The 20,415-nt window shown below is 42.6% G+C and overlaps 1 protein-coding gene across 2 annotated transcripts in view; it reads right to left on the reverse strand.

Moving 5' to 3' along the window:
* Positions 1–20,415, reverse strand: part of GALNT10 (polypeptide N-acetylgalactosaminyltransferase 10) — a 90,537-nt gene that overhangs the window by 12,409 nt on the left and 57,713 nt on the right. The window contains exons 5-7 of one of the 2 annotated variants that reach the window (XM_056349303.1): positions 11,089–11,274; positions 9,306–9,489; positions 8,281–8,398 (exon numbers count right to left, since the gene is read on the reverse strand). In XM_056349303.1, coding sequence (XP_056205278.1) covers positions 8,281–8,398; positions 9,306–9,489; positions 11,089–11,274 — 488 coding nt within the window. The remainder of the gene's footprint in view (positions 1–8,280; positions 8,399–9,305; positions 9,490–11,088; positions 11,275–20,415) is intronic. The other variant, XM_056349304.1, reaches the window with a different exon arrangement.

Here is a 20,415-nt window from a genome sequence, read left to right on the forward strand (position 1 = left end):
ACAGCAATAGTAATCACAACAGTTAAACTGGACTGCCACGTAAGACCTGGGTGTAGGTTGTGTAATGTTGCTTAGAAGGGAGGTCACCTCTGTAGTACAGGTTGTGTTATGCAAAACACTCCATTGAATTTATTAGCTTGTTCAAGTGCCGGAAACCAGAAGAAACTGCTACTTTTTCCCATGGTTATCACCGCTCTCATATGGTTTCGTTGCTGACATGCACTCACTGCTTTTGCAGCTTTAGAATTAAGTGGAAATCCCTGCCTGGTGAAAACAAATAGCTTTAAAGAAGCCCTCAGAAAGTTGCTGGAACACACTGCTACTTGAAGACAACTACCTTGGTGCACGGTTAATGTCTAGATTAGGCCAGAAGTGTCTTTCCCTACCTGGGAAGATTTCACTTTGTGCCAACACTCTGCAACAACTTTCTTTTATTCCTTATTTATAGCACAGATGCAATTATTTCGTCCAAGTGAAACCAAAGGAGATGTTTTCTGAACCAGTCAATCTAATTCACTAGGTTTAAGAAATATATTAATATGTGCTTCCCAGAGTTATCTAATCAATACTTCAAGAAAAAGCATCCTTCAGTATGCAACACAAATGACTTCCTGAATTCTTAAAGCATGACACTGTCTTGCCCTTCATTTTGTCTCCAGATCTTATGTTAATGCCCCGAAGGCAGCAGTTATTTAAGAAAGTCCACTGGTGCTGCAGGCTGATGCAGTGTTCTTGATCCCTCCGTTCACTGTGGCTAATTTGAGCGACTGCAGTTCACTGTACAATGAGCTTAGTCAACAGCTTCGCACATAGCAGGCAATTCCATTAATATTCTACAGTGACAATATTAAATACTTAGCTTGGAAGAGAAATATTTGGCCAAGGCTGCTGCATAATTATTAGCTCTGACACTAAAGTCCTCTGGAGTTTCAGCTCTGTCTACTGGCCCTAATAATTACAGTCATTTGCTGACTGCGTATAACTTAATGGAGGTTGGTTGCTCTCAGTTAGAGGAATATTTTTCACAGGCAACTTTTAAAGTTCAAGCTACTTAATTATGTATCGTTATGGTGGGAAAGACAAGAAGAAAGTTGACAAACACTCCTTCGACAGAATTTCATTCCTTTTGTCCCTGCTGTGCCTTGAGAGGCTGGTACCTCTCAAGAGATGAAGATGAAAAAAAAACTTATCACCCAGCTTCTGTGAAGTTTCTAGTGGAATTAGAAATGCTTCTTACTCTGTAGCCGCTGTGCTTTTTGCTGCAGAGGCCCACAGTGTGATTTCTCTGCTAGGCAATTAACAGGTAGGCTGAGAAAACAGGAATTTGGGGATGTTTTGTGTTCCTATAACTGAAATGGTTTGTGCAAGGCTGTAAGAGCTGCAACAGATCTGGGAACTATAAAAAAACCCGCAGGAACAGCTGAGAAAGCCTGGAGCTCGGTCGCACAGACACACATACTCCTCAACAACCCATATTCTTACCCGGAGCACTGCACCCTGCATGAAGGAAGCCCTATTGGTTCACAAGCAGCTGCATTTTAGCGTAACACAAGCCTGAATGTGATAACCAGCTTGTTATCGTTGCTGCCTGCCCACAGGGTGCCTCACCTGCCCCTGATCTCAGAGGAAAGGCGTTCAGTCAGGCCACCCTGCATCCACATCTCTGAAAAGACAAGGTCCCTAAGTAACGGGAGAGACAGACCCCTGCAGTCAATGTGCAGCTGGAGAGGGGAGCACTGTCCTTGCACTGCGGATCTTGTGAAGCAATAATACAGGCAGCACGTACCTACTGAGTGGTACACCGGAGGCAGGGGGTATGGGCGGCTAGACAGAACCGATAATATGTTGATACATTGGGTCAAGAGCTCCAAGCCGGGACAAGACTCCAGGCACAGAAGATAACACTGCATAAACACGTGTAATGATGTAAGAAAAGCCACCCGAGTTACTGAACAAGTAAAATCTAAGATCACTTTTACATGTTTTTTTCCTAATTGTGCTTTAAAATATTTACTCCCAAATGATGCTGCAATTAATTACCAGTGCTGCATGGAGGCAACGGAAAGCTCCCCAATTTCTGTTAGCATTGCTCAGTGACCCTTTCAAGGTACTTTGCCAACTCAGTGCCTTTTTAACATTGTCTCATGCTGCAAGTGACAGCATGGCACTTCCAGTACAAATCTAATTTTAAAAGCATGCTTTCCATTCATTCATTGCTGCTTTGATTTATTTTATTAGTGAGCTGCTTTGTGTGGTGACAGAACTCATTACAACCTCCATAAAGACAATTACCAGTCCTTATCTATAAAACTGGAAGAAGAGGGAAAGCACGTGACACGCATCGGTAAAACACAGCTAACAAAAGCATTCGACAGCTAGAGTTAAAGGTCAGGGGAGTCACATCCAAGGGTCTGTCAAGGAATAACTGCAAGTGAAGCAAACCCAAAATAGCTCCATGCAAGCCGAGAGAACGCTTCCGCTCCGTTAGCGATACTTGGTTGTTTCTAAACACGGGTACAGTTCACAGGCACGACACACCAGAACTTAGGCTGCTGAAAACACAGCGCTGTCAAACAGCCGAACAGCGCTGTCCTGTGGGGCTGCACCTCGCGCCTTCACAGCCACACTGACCGTCACTTACGGGGTTCTCCTTAGGCCGGTTTCTTCCCATTGTTGTTTTACAGAAGGGTGAGATGGTGCCTCATCTCCCTGGCTGACATGACAGTAAACACCAGAGCCTGAACTTGATGCACTTAATTTAAATCAGCCGTTTACTAGAACAGCATAAGGAAAAGAATTAAAGCTGGTCAGGCAGGCAGTACTTTATACAACGATGTAATCGGATCTCATTCGAAGAGAACAGGAAATTTCTCTTCCTCCTCAGGCATGATTTTAACCAATCTGAATTTTGAGCTAGGAATCTAGTAGCTGACAGATCTGCTAGAATTAAGAGAAAATCTGGCTACACTGAGGTCAGTGGGCATACTGCAATAGATTTTTCTAAGGCCACAATCTCACACTAATAATAAAACTATATACAAGGGAAGTAAAATAAAAACACCAGTGGTATTACTTCCATCTTCTCAGTAGCCTGGAGAGCTGTAACTCCATATTCATAAAGTGCCTCAAGAGCTTTTGACTCAGCTAGTATGCTATGAAAGCACAAGATAATATGCCACCTATTCTCTACATGGGAATGTTATGCTTATCCAATTCCCTTTCTGCTATTTCAGAAAACAATGTCACATAAAACAGCTGAACCTCTCCTCTCAAACACAGAATACAATACAGCAGTTGGTGTGTGAACAAAAATTATCTGGGTATACAAGGTTTATGGTTTCCAAAGACTGCACCATGATGAGCCAGCGCTTCCCAAGAGAGGGAAAAAACACACAAAAAGAAAAGAGTCAAGCCTTGAGAAGAAAGCTGCTTCTGCCAGCCACAACTGAAATACAGACCATGGGATGGACCACTGGAGAGAAGCTGGCTGATTGTCTGGGCACACATTGAAAGGTGGGAAGAAAAGAACACAGTGGATAAGTCAAGGGGGTTCTCTGCATAACAAGGTAGGTGATAGGATGAAAGCAAGGGCAACCAATAATTCAGGAAAATTGTAATCCTCTGTACTGTAAGCATCAGCTGCTGTCGCAGCTGGGACTTACTGCTCTATAACAGATTAAGGTAGCTCAAAAGGCGCAGGGATCTATGTTTGCACAATGCCTTCTCTCACACAACATATACCACCATGGTCTCTCTTTACAGTCTGGAGCATGTTAAAGTAATGACAGCACTTTCCAATAATCACATTTCGGAGAGTGGAGGGGTCCACCTTCTGCTGCTGCTTGGGGGGAGGCTGCTCTGGAACCTGAACCAAGCACATAGGGTGAACACAGGCAAAAAAATACAAGCCAGTGGTCTGAAACTGATCTCTGCATCACCAGCAAAGGAGAAAGAAGCCATCCTATACTGTAGCTGACAGCCTTAGAATTAAGCAGCATGTGCTGGGTTAAAAAACCCCCAAAACCAAAAACCACACGCACAAAAAAGGTAGCAGAATGCCCAGCCTGTTTCAGTGTGGGCAAACGTGAGCTGCTGGAAAGTGGTGGTAGAGTATGTGCCTGGAATAAGCAGTGGAGTCTCACAATCAGCACTAACTTCAGCAATACTACTAGAAATGTTGTCAGACGCGATCCCTTGGCAGCTGCACCCTAACTATGCACCTGCCAGGAGGCCTGTGGCAACATGTTGATCAGAAACGTGCTGCTGACACAGGGCAAAAGAGATGCATGTATTTGATATGCAAACAGAAGCTACGGAGCACTTGGATTTCCTGGAAAACACGCGACATGTTTTATGCTATGGAAATCAGGAGAAGCAATCCATGTTGATGCCTTGGGATAACAGCCTGCAAAAAGGGAACGATCTACGGTCACCAGAGTAAGCGCGGTGGATGCTACCAGTGTTGAAGCAAGGAGTGAAGACCACAAGTACTGCCCATCCCTTCTGCCCATCCCTCTTTCAGGGCAACTGTTGGTAAGGCTTGTTTGCACCAAGCCTTTTGAATGTTATGAAGGCTTTACAATCTCTGAATTACAAGACAAATGTTTCTAAGACTGCAATGATCATCACCTAGCAAGGGACACTCTGGATTCTCATTCTTTGCTCTTGAAGTACAATGGACAATTACAGGATTGAGAACCACACCACTCAAGATCTGAGGTACAAAGTACATCTATATTTATGCCTATACAAGTCAGACACATCACTTTTTCTTCTGTTTCCCCACACCCCAAAAAATCAGAGACTATATATTTATGGAAGAGAGGCGTGAAGCAGTTTAGTGAAGATTATATAAGCCAAACAGAAGAGAAGCCATAAAAATACTGGAAAAAGAGGCAACACGATCACAAAGAAAACTGAGCATAGGTAAGTGCTGTACTAAGTAGCATTTACAGAAAGGAACAGTTTAAATGCTTCATGCATACCACTCCCAATTAAAATACATTAATTTCAAAGAAAATAAAGTGGGTACGTAGGCAGCAGAATTCAGGTATGTGTTAAGTACGCAGGAACATTGAGAAAACTGGAGCTATTAAGTTGTGTTTAGAAGAGACACTGTCACTTTGGGTAAAGTATTCAATTTTGTTCACATCATTGCAGAAAGAAAAAAAGGCCAGGAAAAACTGTGAGAGAGGAGAGGTATGGAAGCAACCCTCAAAAAGCAAAAAAAAAACCCCAAACCTCAACGAAGTTCACTGAACAGAGAAACTATGGCTGTGGGGTTAGGGGGCGGCAGAACAGAAAGGTAAGAAGTGCTACACAGAAATAGATGTGCATGCTTGTTTACCCTTTCTCCAAACTACAAGGATGTACTTAAAGGTCAGCATCTGGTAATCCACCGAGACGGAGAATGGTTCTTAACACCACACAGGTCTGCAGAGCAGTCTGCCTGGAGCGTTCTGCGAGGAGGGTCATGAAAAAACGTGGCTCATTTGAGCAAGTGTTAATGCCTGCAACTAGAATTCAGGACTGCAATCTTCCTGTTGCATCTGAGGATGACCTGAAATAGGAAGTCCCCTGACCTGCAGAAGTACTGGGTTATAGGCCCTGAGCTATTCTGGATATACACAGATCAAGAGAAGGAAGAAGCATGCGTTTTCTGCTTGAATGTGAAACAAATACAGCAGTTCCTTCATTTTTAATCTAGAAATTTCTGTTTTAAGTGACTGGGAAGACCCAGAAAACTGCAAGCCAGCAGTCAGGGTTTAAAAGTTTGTTTCTAATTTGAAGTTCACCTACATATTTTGTCCCTCCAGCAGGCTGTTTTCTAGTGATGTTTGGTGTACACATTCCACACAAGGAGCAAGGCTTCTATTAATAGAGTTTGATCCATTCTCCAGCTAAATGTTTTCTGAGATGCTGAACACTGACGGTATCTGCTGGCTTGCCTTCAGCCTGAAAGTTTCTTCTTAGAAGGAAGCGGAGCCAGCTGATGACAGAAATATGTATGATCTCAAAACGGAAAGGCAAGAGGCTCCTAAATAAACTTGTTTATTTCCAGTCTCTCAGCAACAGAGCCCTGGATTTTGAAATAAAGGCAAAACCCCCCTGTAAAGCACAATCCATACACGGCCAAAAAAGAATACGCTTAAGGGTAAAAAAAAATAAATATCTACTCCTGGGGAGGCTCACAAAGGCCAGATCTGATGCGATGGATCAAAGACCAGCAGTACAAAAGGGTACCTGCACCCACAACTCCCAGGCACAGGAACGGATTCTTTGTTAAAGCCAGGCTGTAAATTTGGCACGCTTAGAATCTGAATTCCCATTAGATAATAAATAATGTGAAAGCAGGTACCCCGAGCTTTAAATTATTTGACAGTGCCCCTTTAACTACAAAATCCCAGTCTGCTTCTAAAGGTAAAAACGTAGCTCTAAGCTCGCCAGGAAATGTCATAGCTTCATAAATTCTATGAACAAACCTTCTATTCTTGCAATTCCAGCAGAATTATTAAATCTATCAGCCATAGATGAATGTATCAATTTATCTTAATTTCTGAAAATACACTGAGCCTCTTTCAGTTAAAACTTCATTTTTCAGTTGCACAATGAAAGAAAAAAGGGGGTCTTTGCAGAGATTAATTAAAGCAAATTTATCCCTCCATAAATTACCATCTCTGGACTGAACTAAAACACAGCGTGTTTCAGAGAGGATAAGCAAACAGATGAATGAAGTAGTCTTATTTCCTGCAGATCAAGCAGTGTGACTGTCTGCTGTGGCACAAGAGACAAAGGGCTTGCCCAGCCACTGTCATCACTCTTGGAAACCAGCATTTTCAAAAAGGGCCAAGGAAAAGAGGCTGAATACTGCCACTGCCCCTCCTGCAGAGAATGACAGCGTTAGACAATTTCATTACGTGCAACACAAAGAATAAATGGCTCTAACTGTAATGACGTCTCCAAAGAGGGTGCCCCCCGCCCCTGCCTTCCTGCTACGATTACAGGGGACAAGGGACCTCCAATGTGACTTTATTACTTAGAGGTTTTTTTGTGAGCAAACAACAGAAGAAAATACATTGTTGTGAAAACAATGTCTTTTCTTCCATTGTTCGCCGTGCAGTAGTACGGAGTGCGTATGTATGGTAATATGGCTTGTTGAATATAGTTCGATATGCCTTTGAATTGCATAGAGGAACTGAGATTTAGAAATCTGTTTTGCAAGAGATCAGCCACGGCTTGTTTGTCAGGGGAGATGAAGAATTTTAGCTGCTGAAGCTGAAGTGTGCACTCCATTCGCATCGCTACCATCTTCTAGTCCCGTGCTGAGGTCAATTAGCTTAGTTCAGTGGCACTCAGACACTTCTAAGATTATATATTCAACCTCTGAAAGAGACACAACATGGAGGCTCAGACAGATTTTAACGTAGAAATCTTTCCTCAGTTAGCTCCGGGCTATGGAAGGGATTCCCACCACTGAAGAGACGACTAGCCACCCGCCTTCAGTGGTCTGGGACATTCCAGTGGGTTTCCTAGAACGGATTTCAGATGTCGTATTCCAAGATAACACAGGTACCAGTGGTCTTCAGGGGTCCCAGTGACCTGTTACTATTATTATGCATTTTTGGTCAGCTGGCTGGCTCTTATTTTGAAGCCCTCAACTGAAGGGCCTGGTCGATCAGTGAGTAACAGAATTGTCCCCGAGCCAGGCAGATAACGATCTGAAGTCACTGCCAGCAACAGTGTTGTTATTCCAATTGCTGAGGATTTCTTACTTATTAATTACCCTTTCTGAGGGTAATTAATAGTCTCTGTTCCTTGCAGCCAGGAGTCAGATGGATTGACTATAGACAGTAAGTTACTCTCATCTCTGGGAGCTCAAGCTTAGGACCCAGGTACTCAAATAGGCAAACACTGAGCTGCCTGAATCCTCCTTCCCTCAAGGAGGAGAGTCTTTCATCATCTTACCCGAGCGTTTACTAAGAAGCCTAACAGTCAGAGAGAGCTCCACGTAAGCTGACTTACCCTCGCTGCGAAGAGTGCATGAATCTGGAGCTGTGACCACAGAACAGGGGACACCCCAGCTAATCATGCTCCAAAACTGACCCTCACAAATGACTGGTCACATCATCGCTGTTTCTTCTGTGTACTATCTTACTACTCCCAGCTCTTTCACCTTTAGTCACACGCAAAAGCAAGGACAAGATAGATCATTCACATTCTGCGCTTCGGAACAATTCTTACTTTTAAAAACAAAAGTAATTTCCAGAGAACGTAGCTCACCTTAAAGGATATTTCATACTGCTCTCCTCCCCATATCTCCAGACCTGCATCATACCCTCCCAGCTCCCAGAACCACTTTCTATCGACTGCAAACAGTCCTCCAGCCATTACAGGAGACCTTAAGGAAAAACCAGACTCCATATTACAAACACATTCAAAGATACAGATCTCTAGCTAAACATTTAAAAAACAAAGCAAAATTTGACAAATATTCTTTTCACCACTCAGTGTTCCCAGTGCCTTTGCAGCCCTGCCGGAGCACGAGACAGTTGTTTTTGCATTATCTGCTAATTTCCCACTTGCAAATGAGGAGGACTAGACTAGGCTCCCTTCAGAACCTGCCAATGCCTCTCCTCCGAACAGGCATAAAGAGCTCTCCATTGAGTGACAGGACATAACTTCTCCCAGAGGGACCCATATGCTGCACATGTGGTGCTCCATCTCAGTCGTACGATCAAGTAATTGAGCTTGACCTCAAAAAGTGTTTTGTAGGGTTTGGGTTGTTTTTTTTTTTGAACACTGCAGAAGTATAAAGGACAGCAGAACTGCCTCAATGTTGGCAAGCACAGCAACAGCAGAACATAACTTGATCACAGATTTACTTCTGCAATGCACTGCAATCAACAAAATTGCTGTAATTATTCTGCTAGGTTTTCTTCTTTCCCCACCTGGGAGTGACATATAAGCCGTCATTGGTTTGTTGGTTTTGGCAGAGCTTTAGCGATACTAAGTTAAGTTTGAAAGATCTCAGTAATAAATGACCACATTAAAAGTTACACATTACAGTTTTAAACGAAACGTTAACTACTGTGGAAATTAAGGTGGCAAAAAATAGCAATGAAAAGGAAAGTGTTCACAGCTACTACACAATGCATTTCTTTTAAACCAACAAAGCAAATAGCTGCCAAAAAGCAAGTAGCTTAACACCAGCTTCTGACTTTTACTACACTGAGGTGTAAACCGACCCTGTAACAGGGTGTTACTTTGTTAGCCAGCTCTTGGCACACTGCATTTCAGTAACTTACTCAAAGGGATCACTGGGGTCAAGTTTCTGTAACTCAGGAGGAATAGGGATCCTCTTGTAATACATCTCCCAGTCAAATGCACCTCGCATTGCGTCTCCAGCCTGAGTTTCATATCCAAAGTGGTCATGATCGATAACATCAATCATAGGGCAAACGATAGTCTTGCGGTTTCGAGCGATGCGATCTGAAGATTGGAGAAACATGTTAGAAAACCTGCACCAGTTGGTTCCTTCGACCATGAAATTACAGAAAAGAGCATCAAAATATGAAGCTGTCCAAGAATGACATAGCTTTCTTCCCATTTGTTCTTTTTTGGGCAGATGCTCCAATTTATATCCATTTATCTGGTATTTCTGCAATAATTGAGATACTCGTGCTACAGTGACCATCACCCAGAAGCAGAATAGAAAGACACAGCCACGCTACCATTGATCCCTAAACCGCCAGGCTTGAACCAAATAATCCTGTACTTGGTGAACAGCCCTCGTTTTAACAAGCAACCAGGCTGTCAACCCTTTCTGCACCGACTCAAAGCCAGGGCAACAGCCCATCGTACCACCTCGCTTTAACCGCTATGCCAGATCTGGCAGGAAGGGATTCAGACTAATGGCATAACTAGTCTCAGCAGGCTCAAGAAATGCAAGTGTTATCCCCTCCCCTTAACATTTTCTTCCAACCAAATAATACAACACCGGATTAATTCCTCCACAAACATCTGGAACTTCTTAAATACTTTATTACCGAGATGGTCTCTTGTTGGAAGTTAACTTTCAGAGCAGAGGTGACAAATGACGTTTCAGCTTCCAATACACATCCAACAGAAATCCTTTCTATGCTTTAAAATTAAAACATACTGTATGTGTTCGCATTTAAATGGCATTTGAGCTAATTCTGTCCTCCCTCCCTGCGGCTCATGAAGCTGCAAATTTTCTACGCTATCGCTAGATACAAACTGTACTGAAAGCAACAGTATTACCATCCAACAATCCTGCTGACAAATCTGACTAGTTTTTCTTAAATCTCTGGTTGAGTATTGTTACCCACAGTTTATTTGACAAAGTCACAATTCAGAAAGAGTTTTGACAGGTCACTTGCAATAGGTTGTAAAGAAGTTTGGTACTGGCCAGAGGCATACAGGTACCAGAAACAGAAGGTACTGTCATTTCAATTAGTCATCCTTGACAAGAACTGACATTGTAAAACTGATGTCTCCTTAAAGATGAAGCACTGCCTTGGAAAGGACTGCACATGTTCTACAAACACATACCAGCAGCTGTCATTCACAAGAAGTATTTTCCGCAGGCTTGCAGAGTATGAAGTTGAATATAGTTATATAGCCGAGAAAAACCCTTAAAAGCTACTTAAAACTGTATGTAAAGATCTTCGCTATATCATAAAGCCATTGCTCTCTGCAAGTTATTGAATGACCATTCTATAGTTTACTCTTCTAGTGAGCTGTAAATTATTTAAGATTTCATTTAATGAGGAAACAGAAGAATATGATCTCTGCTCTTTAATTAAACAAAGCGTATGACAGGGTTATTGTACAGTGCAGGACTCCAGAAGAGAAAAAGAGCTCTTGTATTAAAGGCTACAAGTTGCCAACAATTCACTTAAGTCTTGTGGTAGGCTTGTTTTCCCTTTTAAGACATTTAATCTTCCTTTTGTTCACTTACAGCATGAGGGGAAAGCAGCAGGTGGAAATAAAACAAAATTCAACACCAACACCTGTTGCCAGCTCTTTAGCTTTCAGTTTTCAGCCTGTACAGACCAACACACTTACCTAACAGAGGTGGCAGCCAGTTCACGTTGGCCTCACAATGGGAATCCAAGAAGGTGATGACATCTCCTATCGCCATGGAGGCCCCCAGCATTCGAGTCCTTATCAGCCCTTCTCTCTTCTTGGTTCGGAGGATTCTCACATTTGGGAACTGGGCCATATAATCTTCCAGACGTTTCTTCAGGTGTTCTGTATGAAAACGAGAAATTTAGACACTGTAATTAAATAAAAAATTAAACACTGTAACAACTGATTTCTTCCAAATGGTAGTTCCTTCTTTACCAGAAGTTTACCAGATTGGAAGTACAGCCTGAACAGTTAACAAATGCTGTAACAGGAAAAAGGAAGTAAGAAGAATTTCTTTTGAATCCAGGGTTTAAACGTAAGTGCTTAAATAAGACTTCTGAAGATGTTCCAAAACCTTAGAAACAATTAAAAACAACAACAACAACAAAAAAACCTAGGAAAAGATGGCGTGCAGGACGAGAAAGAAAACAGAAGAGAAAGAGGATAAGGAATAAAAAGCCCCAGCTGGCAGACCTCTGGGAGAACTTCATCAGAGCAGGGATTCTCAGACACTTTTGTAGAAAAATGATGTAGCTTAGAAGAGACACAGGACAATTTACTTTCAGAAACTGCACTCAGTGCATTTAAGTTGCGTTTGGCTTCTTCAAAACACACATGACCATCCAGTCATGCATAAATACACAACCCAGCGAAAAGCGCAGTCAGCCATCCATCCCTCCAAGCTGGCAAGGCAGGCATAGCCACTGTATGTATCTGGATGGCTACATTAAATGCCAGAGTAGATATCTGCATTTAAATACGGAAATATTTACTCTACTGAATACAGACTGGAGCCACACCTGAATTAGCACAGACACACGTCACCACAATTAACAAGAATTCAAAGAGGAGAACTGCAGACAAAGATTACTGAGTGATCAAAACAACAGACAGCTTGTTTAGAAATGGAAATAAAAAGCTTGGTCTACATAAAGACTGAGGGGCACACAGCTGTCTTTACATCAGAGTGAAGCACCATAGAAAAACCTAAAAACAGACTAAGAGCTGATGCTGGCCTAACCACTAATGGGTTGATCTTTAGGCATCTGAAGTTTTGACTGACTAGACAGCAAACCCTATTCAAAGTGTGCCAGGGACAGTTCATTAATGCACTGTACTATCCATTGCCATCAGCAACTGATCAAGGAAACAAGCCTCGCTAGGCAAAAGCTATTTTGTCAAATCTAGGCAATTAACTAACCTTAAAATCTCACGCAACAAAACTTGAAGAGAGGCAATCATTCCAATACAAACAACTTCACAGGTTTATTTTGCTTGACTATAGGGAAAACATCCATTCCGTTCCATCTAGCAGAGTATTCCTTGGCTTCCAAAGCAGGCATGAAAGGCAGGGGCTGAAAAGGCGGACAGCGTGGAAGTAGCCCCAAACAGGGCACCAGGGAAGCCGGGTATTGGAATAGCTTTCTAAAAAGAGCAAAGGGGCAAATAAACTTAGCTGAGTTATGAGCTCTCCCCCATGGTGCTGACCCAGCAATTGTGCTTCAGGGTTTTAGCTACTGGAAGAAAACAAAAGATGGGAAAAATCCCTATGACTAACACACGTTCTGTATCTTCTCTTTGAAGCAGCCACCACCTGCCTTCCTTCAAAGATCACCAAAATCAACCTCTTTGCTTTTGAGGTATTCCTAGCAAGCTCTTTGCTCTTTTCAAAGCTTTATTTCACATTCCCCAGGATTTTTTGCTCACAAACGCATTTTAGTGTTTTGCCTGACAAGTCTAATTGTCCCACAATATCTTCATAGGTGTCCCTGCTCAATAGAGCCCTTAGAACTTCCTGCTGTCTAGCACACTTTTTCCCTCATCCTTTGAGTCTCTTCTGAATAGATCCTCTCAAGCAACCAGAAATTTTGTCTACTCAATTACTGATTTTTCAAATAAGGGCATTCCATAGAGACTAAATATATTATTAGTGCAGCTGCCTTCCTCCTAAGGCAGTGGGTAGATTTAAAAAGCTTCCTGCACCCTCTACTTCCCCCTGCAACAAAAAAAAAAAAAAAGAAAAAAAAAAAAAGAAAAGCCACCACCCCTGTTTAACATCACCGCTCGTTGCTACTATTGGTTTATCAGAAAAGATTAGTTCATCAGAAAACAGAACAAGCAATCCTCGCTTCAGGCGTAAATCAGCTAAGCCTGCGATAGGAGGTACACCTTAGTGTACCTAACACAAGACAAACACCAGAGTGGCTGCTGCTGCTCATTATAATAAAGGAGGCAACCATCACACAGAAGTTCTGTCTCTGATTCCCCTAACAGCAGCCACAGATGCTGCAGCACTTGCAAGATCAGACTCCACAATATTTCCATTATCTAAACCAGCCTGACAAAGCACTGGAAAGTCTAAGTCTTAAAAAACCCAAAGCTCAAAAAAAATAATAAAATCAAACAAATAAAAGATACAACTTTCAGCAACTGAAAGATCCCACAGGTTTGCCTTCTACCTCTGTGCTGGTCATTTTATATTTTGGCATCATACATCTTTCTGAACTGTCCTGGTTTGTTGAGCAATTTCATCTGTGGTGACACCTGAAGGCAGCCTGACAGATTCCTCCAGGGGTAGGAGCACAGCGCAGCTGAGCCTGCTACCCCGAAACACTAGCATGTTTTTGGAGCTGGTCTCACGCAGGAAGACACACACAGCAGCAAGTGAACAAAATGACACTGGACTTGGCCATATCTGTAGCAATGATGATGGCTGCTCTGCTACAGACTAACTGAAGACAGGTTGATTTATATCTACTAATGAACAAGCAGTTAAGAACTGGGAGTTTTCCCCATTTTTATTGTGTAACAGAAGAAAAGGCGGCATAGGAGCCACACTGCTTTCTCAGGCGAGTAGTTTGCAAAGAGACAGCAGAAAGTCTAATCCCGACTTCCCATTCCATTCCCAAACACTGGGTTTGGTTCTTTAGCACTTCTTTACTATGTTTCCATAGTAAAAAATTACCAAAGCATTTCACGCTAGCAGCGAGGAGCCTGCTCTATGCTACACTGGTTAGAAGGGTGTCACGTATTAGGAACCATCTTATGTCTCTGGCAGCTGGAAGAAGCAAGGAAAAGCTACAGGTGCTCCAGCAGCACCCATGTATTCTCGCTTGATGCAGGGGACACATGGATCAACTGCTGTCCTTGTGGCCAGGAGGGATGATGCTCAGATAAGCTGCTCCCAACTGCTGCAGAAACCCCCATGCTTTATCATTGTATTTTATAAGGTTATGACGTATGCAAGTGAACAGACTTTATTGTATCTGCTTTCCCTTACTGAAGAGTCACAGACTTTTCAAGCAACCTCACAATGTACAAAACACAATATAATATACTTTTCAAAGACGTTTTCTTACTTAATTATCCCTGTGCTATTCCTGCTGTCCAGCCTCTATATGCTGAGATAGAAAACAGTTATTTCATTCTATTACAAATGTTGTCACAATTAAGTCAATTTTTGCTTTTAAAAGAAAATCTCAAAAAAACCCCAAACAAGTGACATTAACTGCTACAAAATTTTATGAGGCTTTAAAAAATATATTATGGAATCTTGTCACACTGAGTAATTTTTATTACAAGGGCAATTTTCTTTAATGAAAGTTGTTAGGTGAACTGGATGGATTCCAATGGCTGCGCCTATGCTGGGCAAAGTAATACAGCTCAAACACATAAATGAGAGTAAGATTATGTGCAGATTAAAAACTAGGCTTCTAGCTTGCTAACAGACTTCGCAATAAACTTGATATACAGTGTATACATTAACAGTACCAGTCAAGAACTACTGCTTGCTTTATTTTGAGCTGTAAATAAAACTGTGTGAAGATAGTAGAGAAGCTTCAACAGCAGGCCTGCTTAACATAAGCAGCCCCAAAGCTTGCCAATGTAAGACTGTTCCCCCCCCCTCCCCCCCAGGTCAAATTCCTATGGTGGTCTTACTGCACTTCTCCCTACTGGCCTCACCAGCCAAGCAGAGCTGCCCTCAGATGCCATTAGTCTGGTGACCGCTTATAGCACGGCAAGGATTTTCCAAGACAGGCATTTCTTACATTCAGCTGAGTTTCCATCCCAGCCACTGCCTGCCTGCCAATGGAACAGACACCTAAGCATGTTACCACTTCCAAACCAAACATATACAGAAGCCAGAAGAGGACAGAGGAGGCCAAGGATTATTATTTTTTTTTTCTTTTTACAGCAAAATATAGAGAGCATACAGCAAAAAATACAGAGGCAAATGCATGAGAAACAAGGCAGCTTAGATGTGGATCCTCAGGACCAGAACAGCTTCAATAGCACTGCAGTCGCAGGGTCCACGGGACTAGACTGTTCAAGTCAAAGCAAAAGTTAACTCAATACATCTTGTCACGGCAAACCACGCAGCCTGTCCCTGCTCAGCAGCATCTGGATCCCTCCCCTGTCTTCCACATCCCACTGGCTCGGGCACATTTTCACAGAGACTTGTGCAAAATCACCAGGAGGCTTGTCGCCTATTTTGAATTGATTTGGCATTGACCAAAGTTCTTTTCCCCACAGAAATCAGTGGAAGAGATCCAGCGGTTCAAGTTTCTGACGTCTGGCCCGCACGCTTTAAGTTCAACAGCTACTCGCCTCAAGAGCTGCTCTGCAGTACACGGAACCTCATTCCCTCGCGCCCAAGCAGCTCAGTTTTGCAGGCAGCAGCAGGCCACTGTAGTCACAGATGAAACTTGGCCTGTTTGTGCCCTTTTCCCTCCCCCAAATCACACACCAAGACCTGAAGCACCTGCTTAGAGCTAACTGCATATGGGGTGGTGACCTTCCCCATAGACACCTGCAAACCCCACTGCTACGTGCAACTAGCACACACCTCCCCCGGGAGGGAAACCTGCCAGGCTGCCTCCCGGTAGGTTGGCAGAGTTATGGAAAAGAGATTGTAACCAGCCTGCTGAGTTCTTGAAAGTTTGTTTTGTTTTTAAGCGGATGCTTCTTGAAGCTGATGACTCAGGTCATTCTCTCCTGAGATGCAAAGGTGGGTGCTGCCTTGAGGAAATCATGGGGCTCTTTTAGAACAGACTCATGGGCTGGTAGCACTTCGGCACTCTTCAGAGCTCAGATGATTAAGACGACCTCCACCTCTGACTGCAGTGAATCTTGGGCAGCTGCAGCCAAGAGGTGCTCGATACACATTTGCTTTCTGTGCTCGAATGATCCAAGTTGAATGTTTTGAATAATGTGGCCATTGCTCAGGCTTTTGAGCTGTCAAGGTCATTAATTGATCCCAGGGCTGAAAAGACAGCAGATTTCTTTTGGTCCCATCCCATGAAACCTTCATTTTCACAGATGTTTGAACTCAAAGGAGCTGCAAGCAAATCCTTCACTTTCACTCAGGCAAACCGTCCTCTGCAGAGGAGGACAGGGTAAGGTTTTTAGGACTCAAACAGTTTGTTTGCCAATAATACGGTTGGCTTAACGGCTTTTTATATATGTCTCTGTAACACCTCTGTAGTATTTGACAAGGAAGGAAGTACCATTTGTCATAGAAAAAAAATAATAAGTGTAACTCATTTTAAGTACCAGTAGAACTTGAAACTATGATACAGATTTATGTTCAGAGAAAGAATTAGGAGAGAAACGTTTCCCCTGTCCTACTAGTGCAACATTTTATGGTTTGTGTTACTTTAGACCTTATCAGCTTTGGTTTCTGAATTTTACACTGTACAGCACATCTGCAACTCTAGTGCCCTTGCTCATATGAGTACCATCAACCTAATCCAGAATGAGCAGCACCACTGAAATCAGAAATGTTTCCAGACACCTTCCTGCATTACTTAGATACCACTGGTGACACCAAAGTTCCTTCTGCCCTACAATATCCTGCCTCCTGCCGAGGTGCATTGCTTCAGTTTATGCTCAGAAGGTTGAAGACACTATGAAGACAGGAGAGCCACTCTGGAAATTCAGGGAACATTCCCCATCCTGCTGAAGGCACATGGCACGGGAGGAGACGACTGGAGGATCTACAGAATTCCCTTTGAAGCAAACTGGGTTGGTTTCCCTTTCCTGCCAGTTGTTTTGGCTATTCTCCAGCCACCAAAACCTGAAGTGCAACTGTTCATCTGACATTTGTTTACGGGTTATCCCAGTCTCCCATCCCTATCCTCCCACACACAGACATGCTTGTTTAAGATTACAAATTAATCCATTCATCTTTACTTAGATACTTGGCCCTAACGTGCTGTTTAACAATTTAAGAACGAATTATACTTCTTCATGAATCCATCACAATGTGCAAGCCAGGCCTCCCTGAAATAGAAAGCTCTACATCATTGAAATTAACTGCTCTCCCTGTTTTGGTACAGATGAGCAATCCTTTTAAATAGCAAAATGTGCTGTTATCCAAACAGGCAGCACTTACACTAGTTTTAATTTTCTTTCAATGTTTTCACACTCTGATCACTGAAATTGGTTGGGAGGATAATAAACTGATTTAATAAATTGTACTATGAACACCAATCCCAATAATAGCAAACTGATTAAGCTGATCACAGCTTTCCGAGCTGAATCTTCTTACAAACAAAGAAGAAAAGGCTTGGGAAGGGAGAAAATTAATATCTGTTGCTTCCCTGATTACAATTCTGTGGTAGACTCTTAAAGGGGAGGGCGCCCAGTTTCCATTGCCCATTCTGCATCAGTGCTGGGTCTCAGCACATCTTTACAAACAAAAACTGGGGGAGGAAAGGGTTTCTGCACATAGGGATAATAGCTGAATACGTACCACCCCACTTGCTAATATAGCAGTCACCAAACATCGTTACAAAGACTAAAAGAGTCAGGCTTCTGGAAGGGTTAGTGACTTACTGTTCTCCCTCTAGATGTTTTAAAACTAAGCACCCGTTTTAGGTACAACATAGTGCACAAAACTGGAAGCATGGGGTGTAAGAAATAAGCCAGACCGCAAGTTGCTGGGGCAAAGACCACTTGTGTGAGCCTGTGCTGTGCACTTCAATAAACCCAAGTGCACAAACTGCTGTCTTGCCTGTATCATCAACTACTTCCTGAATTTGCCAAGGGAACCATTTCTTAGCTTCCTCCACCCTACAGCAGACATCCAAACCCTGCTCAGTTATGGCTTCGGGAGATAGTAGTCCTGAATGCAGAGACAAAGGTGTAATCTTAAAATGAGAAAATTCACATTTAATGGCATTAGCACATAAATACACCCAGACCCTAGTGAAATTTTAGTAGGCTGCATTTCCAAGCAGGGAAATACACAGGGAATAATCATCTTAGCTACAGCATAACTTCTTAATCTCTCAGTAGAGTTTCATTTGTAATGGAAGTCTATTCTGTTTCTTCCTGAGGGAATCCAGGAAAAAGCATTTACTTGTCCTTCCTTCATGCTGTAGGCTTTAAGCACCTTTTGTTTGTTGGAAGCAGTGAAGCCAGCCTGTGGCGTATGCATCAGTTCCCAAGTCCTGCACACCGACTCCCTGGTTAACCCACAACACTAGTTTTTCCTCCTGTGCCACAACCCATCTTTCCCAGAGGAAAGAGTCATTCTCATTAGTTTACTCTTCTGCCTTCCCATTTCATTAAATATGTATCAAGATTAAAGCACACACTTTGGCTTTTTCTTCTGTTGACTACATTTGATCTAAAGAGGTGATTTTGTGACTTTCAGTCACTTCCTCGTTGATTGCTTTAACATCAGACTGCTTTGCTGACGTACAAACAAGATAGCTGCAGTTTTTGGCTTCTGTAGCCTTTATAGCTGCTGAAACAAGAGTGAACTCCTTGCAGCACACTTAATATTCTGCTCAAGTTTCGTGTAGCCATGGTGACTAGCAGGAAGGGCATTACTGTCCGGAACACTGCCTTCAACCTGGGGAATCTGTGCCCTCATCTTAAGGCCAAGTAAGTGGTTTTGATTATCCAGTTGTTTAACCAAGGCAATGTCTACACTCCTGCTCGATGACAACACTCTTCTACTAAATTGATAAACACTGTATGGGCAGGTGAAAACACTGGAAAACGTTAAGACAAGCCACCATACCAATGGCATCACCACTTCCAGCAGTGCAAGGCTAATATATGCACCACACAGCAGTTCAGGATCCTTCGAATTTATCCTCTACTTTCTGTACTAGAGTTAAACTGTGACAGACCAGATTAGTCTAACTGCCTTTAAACTTACATCGTTAACCGCTTTCTGAGCGCTGGAGAGAGAAGCCGGGGTGCAAAAGCATTTCAGAAGTTTGGTCACAGGACAGAACAAACACAAGTGAACACAACTCCTCTGTGACCCACAGGGCTCAGAACAGTGGGTGCACATGGACTGAGTCAGAACAAGCTGCTGTACTAGAGGGGTTAGCTGCAGCTGCTTCTGGTGAGCATGTCAGAGCCTACACCCACTACTGATAGTAATGCAATGGATAGTATATCACAACACAAACCTAAAGCCTATGACCGACAGCAAGACAAAACTTGCCATCATTTGGAGAGATGCAGGCAGATGAAGCGTTAAGACATTTCATGCTGAAACATTTTGGAAAATATCAAAGCTGTGAGATTAAAGCCTTAGAAGTAATGTTTTGCTGGGGAAACAAACAAACAAACAAAAAAAAAGAACCCCAAACCAAACCAGTTCTCAAGAGATTCAGCTTTGCCTTTATCAGCAATTCACTTACAAGTAACTTCTTGGCCTGAAAGTATTCGCTCTGTGCAAACCAACAAAAAAGGAAAGATTCCAGAAAGAGCACAAGAATTAACAGAGAATTCTACTCCAGTCTTTTTAGAGAATGCTCCATTAGGTCCAAGACATAACCTGCTTGAAAGTTGCTTTGATTTGGTAGGAATGCATCCCTTTGGAGTCCAAAGGCTTTGATCTCAAGTATCTAGGTGAGGAAGAACCACTATGAAGCCCAAAATTAATAGCACAGGTATACAAAATTTTTGCTTTGGGGTTGCAGCCAAATGGAATATTGGAAAACTAACCAATAATCCTTCATTCCTACAATAACGCTCATACATTAATAACCATGAATGACAAAGCAAAAACATGATTGTCTTGTAGCCTGTAAGAGAACAGAAAACAAAGTATTTGGCACACGAAAATATTACCAAAACAGCTGCAGGAAAAATGCAGACACATTTGACTTGTAGTATGTCAGAAGTGTATTTTACAAACTCACACTTTACTCTTCTAGACATCTCTGCCATCAGTTCCCAACGCCAGTTTACTTTGTTGGCAAGAAACGCAACTATCACAATAAGTCAGTGACATCT

The sequence above is a fragment of the Falco biarmicus genome, chromosome 8 (assembly GCF_023638135.1).
Source record: "Falco biarmicus isolate bFalBia1 chromosome 8, bFalBia1.pri, whole genome shotgun sequence".
NCBI lineage: Eukaryota > Metazoa > Chordata > Aves > Falconiformes > Falconidae > Falco > Falco biarmicus.